At 41.7% G+C, this 15,901-nt stretch overlaps 2 protein-coding genes across 2 annotated transcripts in view; one reads left to right on the plus strand and one right to left on the minus strand.

Annotated features, from left to right (window-relative positions):
* The first annotated feature begins 710 nt into the window (after nt 1-710).
* The window catches only part of Ec (ubiquitin specific peptidase echinus), a 95,099-nt gene continuing 79,908 nt past the window's right edge, over nt 711-15,901 (plus strand). The window contains exon 1 of the mRNA XM_076772825.1: nt 711-1,230. The gene's annotated coding sequence lies outside the window, so the exon portion shown is untranslated. The remainder of the gene's footprint in view (nt 1,231-15,901) is intronic.
* LOC143345677 (uncharacterized) lies at nt 10,518-11,657 on the minus strand. Its single transcript, XM_076773039.1, has 3 exons — nt 10,988-11,657; nt 10,733-10,926; nt 10,518-10,651 (listed from the first exon to the last, which is right to left on the minus strand). The coding sequence occupies exons 1-3, from the start codon at nt 11,655-11,657 to the stop codon at nt 10,598-10,600; spliced, it is 918 nt and encodes a 305-aa protein (XP_076629154.1). The 3' UTR covers nt 10,518-10,597.

A 15,901-nucleotide genomic window follows, 5' to 3' on the forward strand; every position in this document is an offset into this window, starting at 1 on the left:
GGAAATGTTTCTATAACTTTTTAACGAAGCCTCAATCAACAAATTAGTATCTTTGATTTTCGTCTTATTTTGTCCTCCAGAATCTCCCATTAAATTTTTTCCCAAGAGTGGCCAAACATTCTGCATAATAGGAAATATCGTATTACACGCGTTACGCTTTTCGTTCAGACAGTCGGTATCAAGCTTCCAGTGAAAAATGTCGCGCCAGCGCGTCAATATGACATATTAATAGAAGTCACTCTAGCTATAGAATCATACTACACAGGGTATTTCATAACGCGTTTGCTTCAGTGGTGGGCAGAGAACATAAAAACAACAAAACAAGTTGAGTATACGTGGATAATAAAATGTGTTTATTGTCCGTGAATGTGAAAATGTACATATGATACCTCGAGTGCGGTCTTGTTATTGTGCTAGGGGTTGATTCGCCCGGAAAGTGTTCTCGAAAGTAAAACTTGTTCCAAATTTTCGGCCAGTAGAAAGCAGAGCGCGAACGCCCGTACCGTGTCTCTTATCAGCAAACTTTCCAGCGAGGTTCGAGACACAGTACGCCGCGTTTTGTTGGACGATAACAGTGCCCGTGTACCTGGTGGAGGCTCGTAGCCAATGAACGGGCCGCCTCGGCGTCGACCATCTTGCGCGGCTCTGCTTTCGAGTTCGGAGTCGCGTGGCGGCGACGTTCGGCTTGCAGTGTACGCCGACTGCCGAGCCGTGACTGACTGACTGGTCGTGTGTGTCCCGTGGCACGACAGGTTTCCACCGTGACCGTATCGTGTCTTTTCTTTTTATCACTGAAAAACAGCGGCGAGCAGTGACGAGTCAATTCGACGGTCACAACGAGGCACGATCTCGTTCGATGCGATCGGAAGTCGCGACTGTCAACCGCGGACTCGACCGTCTCGAACGACGCGCGCGTGTTTACCTTGTGCTTTTTACGAAAGCGCGCGCGAAAGGAAACTAAAATGACGAGACGCGAACGTTCTCTCGTACCGTGCATGTTCGGTCGAACTTGAGCCACGAAGTCCACGTAAGTGCTCCAAAAGAAATACGTCTCCGGAGGGATCGCGTTTGACATTGTCGACAAACGACCGGACGTGCGCCTTTTGCGTCTTTTGCGCGTGTGACTTCCCGCGGATTAGTTGGTTCGACGTTGATCGACAGTGGACAAGTGAGTTCGACAGAAGTTTTGGGAAGAGTGACTTCGTTGGATGACCGCTGTATGACGTAAAGGTACGCGAGTTTTAGATCGTTTTGTTCAAACGAATAGCGACGTGACAAATATTTGTCGCATCGCGAGGTACCTATTATAGAGTTGAACAAGATTCTTGTCCAGATAGAATTAAAAATAAGGAATTTATTCGTTACTCTTTGAATTGTAATAACACTCTTTTTTACGTCTCTCTCCGCTATTTTGAAAAATACTGATTTAAGTAGTCCACGCTGTATAATGATCCTTTCATTATTTTAAGCGGTATATCTTTCAATTTATCCGTATTTAAAAAGTGTTGGTATTATCAGAGTCGAACGAAAACCTTCATAAGAATAAAAAGAATAATTCCGGAACTCGATTTATGTAAGCAATATTTCATTTATACCATTTTTGTATTCCCGAAGTTTACTCCGAAAATAGAGATTGAAAACGTTACGAATAAATATATATAAAATTAAACGATCATTGAAATCGATTAAAAAAAATTATTTAAATTGTTGTCGATACGTGTCCATTTTACCGATGAACGCCGAACTACGCGCGAAGGATTACATCACGATTTGCAAATTGCACGAGTATTCCGCGTTGACAGACGACCTTCGTTACGCTACGTGGCACTGACATCTTTGCAATAAAGAAAGCGTGTCGCACAAGCGACGTGTAATTGCGTCTAGTATTCGGTGCAGGAGGACGATCTTATTCGATTTAACCTTGCACTTTCGCCAAGACGCTCTGGATCGCTCGTTTATTGCGTTTCTTCTTCGATCGAACTTGAAATTTCCTTTTTGCTACTTTCGCGCCGACACGCTGTCAACGCCGTGGAAATAGTAACACGACGGTATCCATATCGTCTGCATTTATCGACGATGATACATCGCATTCCTTAACGATATTTGTCTGACCGTATCGATTCTTCGCCGCAAAAATGTTCAATAAATATTTGCATGTTAAATAGAATATTTCTTTCCAAAACGTAATTTTGTAAATTCATGTTAAACGTTCGGAATTATTTTTCGACCGCACTCGTCAAATACAAATACGCTTTATCGCGTGGAGAGATTGGCTAACACGTTGTAATTAACGTCTGTTTGCTATTGGTCAATATGTTTGGTACATAGCAGAATGTAATGCACATGAATTTGTAAAGAAATTCTCACAGCATTTCGTAGTCTAGTTTATTCGTGCAGATGGGGAAAATTTAATTCGAGTAATAGGTAATCTAAGTAAAAATTTTGACTATTTCTGATAGAAGTTACTAAAAGCAATATATTTTAATCCAGAAAGGTAAAACATGACTATTATCTTAAATCCTTGAATTAGGAATGACCGTCCTACAACGCTATTTAAAACCATTTAAGGATCATTGTATGAAAAACGGTTGATTGGTGTAAATTCCTTACGCGCGTATTGCGATACCATGTTGCATTAAGAAGAATGCTTTCGGAAAATAGGAATGAACAACAATCGTGTCTCCAAGTGTCTATGTTTTTAAGTTTTTACTCCATTGTTGAACGATGAATTTCGTCAGCAACGGATCCGAAAGGCCCACACGTTATTGTCTCCTCTCGAGAACAATGAACCATTTACTATGTTCGACGCTGTATTTTTTTTTTTCTGTCACATGCGCATACGAAACGCGAATGACGAAAAATTCTAAAGGCCTTTACGAGCCTATCTGCATACGGTGCATCTGTTTACACACATTTGGACACAATCGCGAGTGTGTGAATCATATCGATAATAATACGCATAACTTATTCCTTTGGCAAATAAATGCTTGACGTGATAATCGCGGAATAGATAGCGCGAGTATGCGACAAATTTACTCTTTTTAAAATGGAATCCGGTCGGGAAGTGTGAATAGATAAGAAATCTTTGTATCGTGTGAGAAAATTAAATTTTATATTCAATAACGTTCAACCTTCATTGATACAAAATCGTTTTGAGTAAAGAAGAAATATTGAGTTATTTGGTGTTCACTAAAAGTTATCAAATTATAATGAATCCGTGTAAGGTTAAACGATGATATTACAGATGAATAAGAACAAAGATCGACGTAATATTTAAACTTGTAGTGGTTCGAAGTTGTACATAAAGTCGAAATTTATTCATGAGCGAACTTTAAAGAAAACACAAATCATATTGGCCCTTTCAGGCAGTTTGGTTTATTTAATCGTTTGGTTTCTTCGAGGAAGTGATTTAAACGCAAAAGGGAGATCGATGGAGCCATAATGTATTGCGAAACTTGAATGGTATCCTCTCTCACATTCCACGTGGACGACGTAGGTACGAGGACCGGAAGAAAATTTAAAGTTCAGTGTTCGAGGTCTTTTGCGCGCGTAGAGTGGAGTGTAAACCCTAACACAAACCAGAAGGAAATAATTCCCGATGAAAAGTTACTTTTAAATAATCTTGTTTGAAAATTCGTAACGTATGGACGAACAGTTGAAACTTATTTTTGTCTCGTTGAAATATCTTGAAAATTCAATGTTTCGTGGATTTTTTAACAAAAGCCTATATCTACCTCGTAAATAGCCTCGACAGTTTTCACCGACACAGGCCGAGATGCTTTGAGAGCGAGAGGGTTAATGTCAATCAACTTTAAATTTCATATTTTATTCATCGTTTATCGAGTTTCACGCTGCCGTTTCTTTGTACCAACTTCTCGTCATTTTCCTTCCTTCGTTTCCCTTCGTTCGTTTCGTACTCTTTCTTTTATGTCTTGTTACAGAGATTATTCATCGACTTCGTTCTCGCGTATCACTTTTATCGCCTTCATCCACTAGTTGCCCCCCTTTTACTCCAGTTTCAATTTCGTCTGTCTGTAGATTCTTGTTTATCGTTTTGTTTCTTCCGAGGCTCGCTTCTTCGCTCGTGTTTCTTCATCTTTGCGCGCACTCGGCGCGACGCAGCCCTGAATATTTATGCACCCGTTGCATTTTCGTCTTTTTTAAGACCCCCGGGCTATAGTTTTATCTTCTTCATTACCTCGTCACACTTTGGTCTTATTCGTTCGCGGCGTACTTTCGCGGTCGCTTCCCTCTTCGTCTTCAGCGTTTCATTTGCTCAACATTCAGCCCCGGTTTCTCGGTTGCTATTTTGCTCGTCGTTTCTCCTCCTTCGTCTTCCTTTCCGCTCTCGTGAATATTCATCCTGTATTCTTCGTTTTCTCAATTTTTCCCGTCCCCCTTTGATTCATCTACCGTGTTGCACGTAGCATCTGCGTCTGCCTCCCAACAAAACTTCGCGTCGTTTCGATTCGCGTTTCCCTGAAGCATCGTAATGCTCCGTGGCTCGTGCCCGCTTTAATCTTAATCCATTAAATGCAACGCGTTTAACGAGTAATGTCATTCATCCATTGACGAGATAACCAGATGTATACAGAGTAAAGAAGAAATTAAATTAATTTTATAATTTTAATTCTTCTATTCATAGGTCGTTTCGAAGATGACTCAAAGCAGATACGTCGAAACGCTAGTCAAAGCACTTCTTTAAGATTGCGTAATTATCTTCCTTATATTTGTACGCATAAGACTCTTTATTGAAGTTTAGTGGTAAACTGCGCGATAAGTTTGATTCGATTTATTCTACCGCGGGCTCAACGGAAGCAACGCGTTGCGAGTTCGCGATAAATATTAATAAACATCCGATAGCTGGCTTTTGTTATTGAAATAAAAGATAATGCGTAAGAAGTTTGCACGGAGTATGAATTGGTCGATCATCTCTGGTAATCACAGGCAGAGCGCATTCCTTCCTATACGTTTCTTCTCCACGTGCATTTAATTATGGAACGCGAACGGCAAATTTGATAGGTTGTAATTTTCTCCAGAAATATTTTTATCCTGATTAGGATACGCCCGTATTGCCGCGGGGAAACGGAATGCACTGGCACGATAGCCAGCGTTGAAATACGCAAATTAAACGTCATCCATATATAGGGTGGTCGAAAATTTATTGTAGAGACTTTACGCGGGTTTATTATTTTTCAAAGTAAACAGAAAAGTGGTAGTCCTTTTTACTGAACTTTTTTAGAAATATCACGTATGCAAGTTATTTTAAATATTATATATCTCGTTCAGAGAAATTACCAATTCTTCTTGGCTCAGACGCTGATGGAAGCAATTCGCTAAAACGAAGTGCAATCCTGAGACTCTTTACATTTGAGCAAGTCAGGATTTTTAACATTCATCTAATTAATATTTAAAAACGTTATTCCGGCGAACGTTGGATAGAGGATCCACGAGATCCATTAGTCTGTCAAAAAGGGACCATGTAAAAAAAAAGGTTTGGAGCCACTGCCTTGGGACGCTTATTTCTCATTTATATTCATAGAAAATATTAACAAACTTTGATACTTTAATTTGGGAATGGCCCGTGTAAGAAAATATTTCTTCGGAAATCCAGCTTGTAGATTCTAAGACTCGCTTCTTTGCACTTCCGTTGGAGATAAAATTATCACCCGTAAACTGCAAGCGTAGTCGAATTTCTGTGCCGCGGGCGCCGCAGGAGGCGGAAAAGGGTTAGGTCGCTGGTCCACGACCCTGTGTTTAAATAGTCTAGGTAACTATACCTACAGGGCCGTGTTCTACCTTCCAAACACGGCTCTGACTCAACGCACGAGATTGTTTTTGGGCAAAGAATTCGTGGCAGTCTCCGACCGACTTTGTCGAGACGCCGTGGTCCCGGTGCCTCGTTGCTAGACGCCCACCCACGCATCGCCTCCGGCACTCTGTACATACAGGGTGTCAAGAAAGTGCATCGATCGGTTGTCGTCGAGCACGAGGAAGAGGGTCTGCGTGGCCTAGGTCCGGGGTGATTTTAATACGCGATATTATTCAGACTCTTCGAGCGTCCACGTTTGTACGTTCCTCGTTCCCATTCATGGATCCCTCCTTTTTTTGCTGCTGAATAGATGACTGGGTTTAATTGGCGCACCGTGTAATCCCCTACTTGTTTCATAAAAAATTAACTCGCAAGTTTGTGCGTGTCGCGAGTAGAATTTGGGTCGCGTTGATAGCTATCTCGGTTGTCAAAGGATATCGTGGAACTTTTCAAAGCTTTAGCCCCCTCCTATTTTTTCCTCGATACTTCGTGTCTTTCTTTGCTGCAACTCGATTAGTAAGCGTACAGACATTGTTAAATACGATAACATCGATAGAACAATTTTGTAAATCATTTATCGCACAATAAATTGCTTAAATCGGCGAACGATTCATAAAATTGTTATAGGTTCTATTAAAGTTGTCTCGCTGTCTGGTTGAAAATATAGCGTTCCATAAAGTAGCATTTATACGGGCGTGTTTCGGCTTCGCAAAGTCATGGGAAACGCGCGATGCTTGAAAAACGAATGGTATATCGGTGCGACGCGTATGCAAGTTAAACACATTATACTAACGTGTGAATGAAACGAGTAAGTTAGCGAAATGCATACGCATAGAAACTTCATTCATGGCCTTCGACGGAAAAAGCATCGCCACTGTGTCGATTACGATCGCAAAGAGCCTCGAGGGGATCGGAACACTTGAATCTTTGTCGAACTTTTTACGCGACGAAAAGTTACACGATATAAAATACACCGACGTCTCCGACGTCTCAAAGTTATTTCCATTGTACGTTTATTCCCCGCAGCGTAGTGCTAGACTTTTTCTTCCATTGTTAACCTTTTCGTTTGCTCGGTAAGCGAACCGACGCGATTGTTTGTAGAATCTAAAAGCTGACGTTTTCGTTAACTTCGGGAAATAATCGACGATACAACCTCTCGTACCATAACTCAACTCGCCCTTTATTTTCATGCTAGCTAGCCTAAACAGGGATGCCTTCGATGCATTCTGCGATCGTAAGAAAATATTTTGTCAAGTGCGAGTGCTCGAACACCTCGCGAGATCACTAATGAATGCTACAATATCGTTTGACGAGCTCGTAAATGCAAATATATATCGTGCAAAATGATTTTCATCGATTAAAAATTATTTTCGACTCGGGCAACCAATGGTTCTGCACTCGGTTCAATATGTTTTTCATCGCAGAAGTAATTTCAATTTTTTTTTTTCGCGACTGCATCGAAATGCGTGTTACGTTATACTCCAGGAGAAAAATCAGAAACTCATCAGCGAGTCGCTAACACCTTGCGTCTATCTTTCGTCTTTGCAATTTCGCGTTTCGATCGCGATCACTTTGCGGAAAATTAAAAATCGCTGCCGCGGGGCTCGATTATTCCTTCGTCGCTTTGCCAGCGTTTCGGCTTTCTCGACAAAGACGAGACCAAGATTGACGGCATCGTAAAATGCATGCTTTGAAGCCTCGACCTGTCGAAAACGACGTGGCTCGCGGAAAGACGAGGACGACGTATGGCAGGCATGTCAAACATGTGGCCCAATTTATTAGACTTTGTAGTTCGTCCCATTTTTATACTTGCTTTATGTTTTATCAACCTCTGTTTTATCAGTAAATTAGTTGCACTTACCTTACGTGTTTGCAAGTCCGTTGTAATGGCTGAAAAATGGTCTTTAAAGTGATGTTGAACGAGATGAAATAAATGCATATCGGCTGTCCGCGATACGGTAGCAAAGTTCAAAATGGTTCTCGGGCAGAAATGAGTTTGGCATGCTCGACGTATCGGATTGAAACGTTAATTCTCATCCAATGCATGAGGAATCATAAATCACGACCGTCTTGCGGAACATCGCAGGCGTTCTGAATTGAATCGCGAAATGCCCACGGTATGCTAAATCCCGCCGTGTGGAAGTTCGTACGAACCATTCAGTGGAAGCTAACATAAAGGCCTGAATAGTCCGCGTGTACGCTTGGGGACCAAAGGACCGTGTAGCGTCTTTGTTGACGCGCTCAAATCTTAAGAAACACTTCTTTGCAGAGATCATTTGAACGAGTCAAGCCACGTCCGCGCAAAATTTGGTACTAAACTGTCGCGCGTGTTTATAAATGCCAAATATGAAAGCGTCATTCAACCCTTTTTATAATCATACGTGTCTCTGAAGTTCTAGGTTCATTATCCATATTTTCAAAATTTAATTCAACCCTGTTTTCAATCTATTCACAACAGCTTTTAGTTTCAATTTTTAATGTGGATACAGTTGTGTCGATTACAGTTTACTTTTCAATTTATATTCGTCAGCATCAGTGTTTATGTTCTATCGCATATTTTTTTGTAGAAGTTAAAAATAATTTGGACTATAGAGAGTTATGCTGTTGATAACTTTTCTTCTAAATAGGAAAGTTCGAGTCAAGGAGGTCTGGTCTAGAGAGTGCAAATTTAAACTAAAGTATTACACGGATGTGTGCAAATCCGCTCTGAAATTTTGAATGTTGCTCGCAAATGACTGAGAGTAATGGGGAAAGTTAAACACTGGCCTATATCGCGAGGTGTAACTTTCTTTGTGTCGACTATCTCACGTTATGGAGAACTCTTTCCCTTGTCTTCTCTTATTATGTGCTTTGTTAGGTGCTCACAAATGTAGCATCCGTGAGATTTTACGGTACACGTAGAAATTATTTGATAATTTAACTCCTTCACAGTGACTTTTCTTCACGCTTGAATATGCAGGGTAAATTAATAAATTAGCTGCACTTCTTGAAAACGAACAAAATTTAATAGAATAGAAATTGCGCGATACAGAAAGTGCCGTTTTAACACATGGTGATTCAAGGCCTACCTTTATATGAAAATAGACAAAAATGTGAGTGCAACGCGTGTTGTGCAAATCAAGAGGGCGTTCTCTAAACAATCGAGTGAATCGTCGATACGCTATTCATAAGCAAATTTCGGTGCTTCGAAGCTCCATTCTTTTCGAAACACGTTTATGACCGAACAGCAAAGGAACAACAGGCTTTGTTCGTTGGTATTTTCTTTTTTTTACGCGCGTGGCCTATCGCTAGCTGTCAATACACAATAGTCGTTTATTTTTCTGGCTACTGACACGATAAAAAAAAACGAGAAATAAATTTTTCTTCACCAACCAACTCTCGATCAAAATACGTTGTTTAACAGTAAAAAATCAATTGTTCCGCCAACCAAAGAAACGTTGAGTAAATAAGATAATAGTCAAAATTGCTTCGATAGCCAATTAATTAATTTTTTATTTGCAACGAAACGCGAGTCTTGTGTAAGAGCATGGCTGCTACTGTAATTAAACGATTATGATCGAGAGTACGGCGATCATCGGAGGGTGTTAAGGTAAGCCAAAAGAGCGAGCCGGAAGTCCCGTCTGGTACGATGGCTTTCCGCTCCACTGATTTCCTGTTTCTTCGAGGTCTTCTTTTTCTTCTGTCCCGTGGACACGTACGTACGGTGCATCTCCCTTCGCCGGTGGTTTTCCTTCGCAGCCGATAATCATGTCCTTTCCATACACGTGTAATACCGACAGTCCTTCTTCTGATGTTGCTGCAGAATCGTCGAAGGTTGGAATAGGAAACGCGTCGTGAGAGGAATTCGTAATCGGCGGGTTAAGGAGGGCTGTTCTGTAGCTATGAAATCGGATTTATCCTCGATTTGATAAACGACGTCCTGTTTTCGCAAGGGCTCACCGCGTTCCGCTTAATTGAATCGGAGGATACACTCTTGCGCCTAGTTGGTCAAACAGAATTTCTTCTGTCTCTCAGCCGAGCTGTTACGCGGTATAAAGAGCTCCGAAGGAAACACGAAACTCGAGGATCACAGTGCAATTTCTTATCGAAGAATATACTTTTTTACAGTAAATTATAAATTGCACAGTCTTCGAAGCCGAAAATCCACCGCTACGACAGAGTGTCGCACAGAATGCTCCACGCAGCGTGCGTGTTCAGGTGTTAGGTCGCTGCATAAACGGCGAAACGAATGCAACTTTCAGTGACCTTATCTTAACTACTTAACAATCGAAGCGTTCGAAACGATTCCACATGGCGCTGACCAGCAGATTATGGCTGGAGTATGTCGGTACTTTTTCCTCGGCGGTCTGGCAGATACGAACTGCACGTAGCCATTCAGCCAAACGCACGCGTGGTTGCACGTAAGTGCGGCCCTCCATCGACTTATGCACTCGGCAGACGTGCCCAAAGGGAAGCCAATTTGCATACAGAGAGCGCAATGAATTCACGACTTTGCGACTGCGACACCCAGCTTCTCCTGTCCGCCTTACAAATATACTACAAATTCTGGCTACGTTTACTATTCTCTTGCGTACTATACGCGGCGGAGGCATCGAACGTTATCGCGCCAAAAATCTCTGGCTTCTTTCGACAAGACGAACAATATCTTTCACGGATGTAACTTTTTATCAAAGTTGCGAACGATTATTACGACTCCGAGAAAAAGGAGTCACCCAGTAAACTTCCTGAGACTGTTCGAAGACTCCTTGAAAAGTTGACGAGTGATTTTCATTAATTTAACGACGTCTAGATCGCCACACTTTCTACGCGCGACTTTTGACGCTGACACCTAAAAATCTCCTGCAATCAGGAAAAATTTTAAATTGACAACTATCGATAGTAAATGTGATTGTTGAAATAAATTGTCATAGTGTTTGGAACCTGAACAGCTTCGCGAAATTCACTCGACAACACGATGTAAATAATGGGGACCATAGTTGGATACGTCTTGGCTATAAAGTAAAGAACCTCCCTCTTGCGTTCCGTGCAACATGACGCCTTCGGTATCATGAAATTTATTGCTCGAGCCACTCGATATGGCGTCCGAATCAGTAAAAAGGCGATTGCGACGATCACTGTGGAATAGATTTCTCTACGTGATTTATTACCTTTTTTCTTAGTTACATTTCAACTTACCCAATATAACGTAGTATCTGATTTCGCTGGATCGCCACGATCCCTCCAACGCTTTCAGTATCATCAGTTCGTACAAAATCAAAGTATCAAGAGCAACGCATATAATGAACGGCGGTCCAATGAATAGGATCGTGTCCCAAACGTAAATGTCAGCCATGTCTCCTTCGAAGTAGTCGAATATATGCAAACCAATGGCGATGGATATGATGCCCGCCGACCAAGTTAGCAAAATGCCTTTCAGAGCCGTGGTTTTCTTCAGCAGGGCTTGTCCAAAAGTCGCTTGGTGATAGAAGATACTGATGTATAATTGGAACTTCAAGATCGCGATCGTTATGACGGATACGTCGAAACTGATCAAGCAGACGTAATCCATGTTTAGTTTCATATCCACGTCGAAGAACCATCGGAGAACTTCTTCGAGAGGCTCGATTAGAATCACCATGTTCGAGCATGCTAAGCTGACAAAGTAGAAGTTTATGGTCGTTCTCATGGAAGACTTGAAGACGATCACCAGGATTACCAAGAGATTCAAGCTGGTACCCAAAGACAGAAAAGCCAAGTTGATGATTCGCGTTGTGGACAGCGGAATGCTCGATGCGATGATGTTGATTTTCGTGGGAGTCGTCGTTTTGGGAGGAGTCGACGAAAATATTGGAAACGAAACCTCCATGTTTGTGAAACGTGTCCTTTGACGCGGTAGCGTTTTATATTATTGTCCGTTAAAAATTTCATTGATTCTGGACAAGCGAACGTTACATGACGGTTGTCTGGTTGATTTTAGTATTCGGTTTACTCGAAACGAAGGACGCTTGGTTAGCACTCGTCCGCAGTCATCTTTCCTCGGAAACTAAGAGATTTTTAGGATTGTGTCACTCACTGTTCGCTAACTCGAATTAACGCGTTGTTTCAGCAGACGGATAAACACGTCTGCGTTCATTCACGAGCCGCGTTAATAGTGAACAAGAAGGACAGTAGTTGGAGTTGTTGCTTTTAATTCTCTTCGTGTCTGATCTCATTTGGGAATTTAACGGTCTAAAATATCGTGGGTGGGTTCGTTCGAACTGCTCACGACACTGGAAGATGACACGCGACGTTTTCATTTTATTAAGTGGCGGAGAAACATAGTTGTCATTTTTGGATAAATATTTTGCAGACTTTGCTGAATTACTAATTCTCCGTCTACTTATTTTATGATTATTTTGTTGATTTAGTTTTCATTTTATACTCGAAATTCTTCAAGTTCGACGAAGATGAAGTCGTAGCTGAACGAATTTGTGAATTAGCGTGTATCGATCCTCCGAATGCACAGATCACTGGGGATACTGCGTTCTCTTTGCGCTCTATGCAGAGGAAGAATGTCATATAAGGCAATCCTTGACCCTGACACTACGTCCGGAGGATTTCGTTCTTCGAACGCAGTAACGACCCGACGACCAGTGACGAAAATAGTTCTGCACGAATAAATCATGCCTCGTCCGACATATTTATCCGATGAGAAGGATCGAGCCCCAGGGACTTGGCTAAGAGACAGAGACAGAGACAGAGAAATGCAGTCTAACGTTCGACTGCATAATGCAACAAGAGATGCAGGAGAAGACTCTCGAGCCTGTCGCTGGCAAATGGCCACGAGCGCAATATCGGTCACTATTTGGCCCTGATAGATTTATCGTCGAATTTATACGTCCAGATCCTACGGAGAGCCTGGGACCGTTTCTGTGTAAGCGGAATCACCGGGTGTCTCGCCTATTGTGCACCTGGAAGTCTCTACAATGGATGCATTTTCGAGGAGAAAACAGAGACTCTTTCTTTATTCGCGAAAGGATGCACCCAATTTAAAGGTCATAAATTACGTGGCCTTTCGCCTAATTTCGTTCGCGAAAGTTGGGTGACAAATTGAACCATTTTTATCTCGTACATTGTGGTTTATTTAAATCGAGAAATGGTAAAATAAACCGCAGGAAAACTAGTTTTGCCCTGTAACGAGATGTAGCCAAGTCTGGAGTCACAACTTATGACTCAACGGTACGTAGAAGGCTCGTAGAATATGCAAGAAAGAGGCTATTCCACCATAGAACAAGCAACTCCTAACTGGTCGGATTAGGAAACAGAAATTACTATAAACTGACAAATACGTCGATTGCTGAAGACCAGAGAAAATGTTTTTCGAAAAGTCATTCGAATTAAATCGAACGTGTTGAAATTAGCAGCTTTGTGTGTCTTCAAAAATAGTCTACGCTGGAGATCCTATTACGCAAAAAGCCTAAGTCCACATCTATTCTAAGCAAGATGTTGCAACCTTCCTTCTCCATAACCGTCGTCGCTCCTTTTCGGCGCTAACCACCAATCTTCGCAGACCCTTTTCACCTCGCTGCTTTGCACGAAGATACCGTTCTCTCCTTCATTGGCGGGCCATTAGAGTACCTTTCCATGGCCCTTTGGTAAATTACGAAATTCGCTTTCTTCTTTCTGCGTGAGCTTCTTGGGCGCTGCCACGAATTCGCGTTTTCATCGTCGGGCCAGGTGTGCGGTTTAGTTTTGCGGGTTCTCCTTCGCTCGTTTTTTTCTCGTTGGTTTCGTCTGCTGGGATCGGGTTAGCTGACGGAGGGCGTAGGGGCCAAATAAGTGCAGTGGCAGGGCCAAGGGCCCACAACCGGTTCGCCGGTTGGCCATCATTACGACGTAACTCAAGCGACCCTGAGGAGGCTTTGGACAGCACGATAATCAGGAGGCTGTATTATCATCACGAACCCGCCGTTCCTTGCGCATTATCATCACGAGGCCGACGGAGGTGTAAAGTATTTCGGTCGAGGCACAATGTCGTCGTTTGGCCTCGAGTGCTTCGACAGCGTAGTCGTTTATTGCGAGTCAATTTTTCACGCTCCCTCGCATCGTGCTCGTTTTTAGGGAAAATGCACGGTACGGCGATGTAATGAAATTTATTTTTTTATATACCAACTCGTGAAAATTGTTTAAGAGCGGCGAAACTCAATTTGCCATTATTGGTGATTCACTTTTCCGGTACTTGTCAGAAAGTTTAACAAGGGACTTCATCCGGAGTGGCCAAGTTTCCGACAGACGACTGGAACCATTTAGACGCGACGCTTTCGAAACTTCTTTCGGCCATTTTAAGCTTGCCTTGCCACTCGGGAGTGAAATTTGACACTGACAAAATGAAACATCGGATATTGATTTCGATGATCCGTCTGAAAGAAATCTATTCATAAACCTTCCATAAGGAAAATAGAAACCATGAGTACGACGCTTAGCGAAACTCGAGAACAAAGATTTCTCTATTAACCGATCTCGTTTATTTATACGCGGCGTGTTCATTGAGTCGAGTAAATTGATATCTTGAACATAATGGGCCGAAAAACATGTTCATTAATAATTAAAATAGAACCATTTATAAAGAACTCGTTTTCAGTTATCGGATAGCCTTATACGATGACGTTAATAAAATTGTAGGTAATTTTAAACCAGATTGTCGTCGCGGATATTATAAATCTTTATAATGTACCATTAATTGTACCTGTCTTTGTTAAACGTAGTTCATACCATATACGTCGAAAGTTACAATTTAACGAGTCAACGCCTGACTCGAACCGTCTTAAAAGATAAATTATTAAAAGCTCTCGTTGAATCAATATAAAAATAAAGTTGAGTCCATTCACTAATAGCTTATCTATTTCAAGATATCATACGCGATTATAATTATAACCCGTTCTAGTTGCTAGATACACCTTGTGTTTCTAGAACGAAAAAAGAGTTATCTCTTTGGTTTACAAGAAGTCCTCGACCTATTCCCGAAACGAGTACGAATTTATGATCCAATTTATATTAATTTGAGTTTAACTAGCATCAGGTTTTCCTCGCGAATGAAATTTCAGGATAATTTCTTCCGCGAAGGTAACGTAGCGGCGTAAACTTTTACCGCGTTTCTCGTTTGTTGTTCGAGCGCTACTGCTTCCTGAAGGAATCCCGAGGAATGCGACGCGCGGCGTCGCGTCTCGGGCATAAAATGTTTCTACGCACATGATACTGCAAAAGAACGATTTATTGCAACTTGAGGCATTACCGCAGCCTCGTGCTCCTGCGGCTACTTTGCTCCTGCTTGGTCCTCTTGTCAAGAGGCTCGTGATATTTTACGCATGACCGGTTCGGCGAGTTTTTCCCGAAGACCGCAATCGCGACGTCCAACTGGGCATCATTTGATACTTCGAGCGCAGGTGCATCCTCAAAAAATTCGCGAGCACGTCCCTCGAAAACGCGACACAATCGACATTGTGGCACCGATGCTTTCAAAGATACCACCCAAAAGCATCTACAAATAGACGAAGTTTGGGAATTTTTTTCGTAGGTAATTATTGATTGAAATGGGTGGACTCTTTGAAGAAAATTTGAGAGTAATTTTCAACTTTATTTCCTAATTTTTTTCCAAGTAAATATTTGTAAAGGAAAATGTGTTTCTTTGAAATCTAATAAATAAGCGCTACACATAGTATAAGTATTGTACAGAGTCGCGTTTATTTACGAATTCACTTTTACTATAAGTCGCGAACACACATTATATAGTATCGAATGGCTAGATTTAATAATCTCGCGGGACTCGACCATAAAGAGTTTTAGCGGTGAGCCGCTAAGATTTTTCTGGGAACTTAAATAATCGCTTGAACTCGGGTTAACAATTTTTGTCGAAAAAGGGGCACCGCGTGTAATAAAAGAACACCTGCGGACGAGATTATAGTAATTGACGTTTTCGAAGGTGAAATCGTACGGAAACGCCAAACAGGACTTCAGAAAGACGAAGGTTTGCACCCGTCAATTCGTGGTCACGCAGATTGACGCTTCCAAGCTTCGTCGTTTAATTAAACACGCGTGTTTTCAGAAATCACTAAAGAAATAGAGTTTATCGAT

This window comes from Colletes latitarsis, chromosome 9, assembly GCF_051014445.1.
Source record: "Colletes latitarsis isolate SP2378_abdomen chromosome 9, iyColLati1, whole genome shotgun sequence".
Lineage (NCBI taxonomy): Eukaryota > Metazoa > Arthropoda > Insecta > Hymenoptera > Colletidae > Colletes > Colletes latitarsis.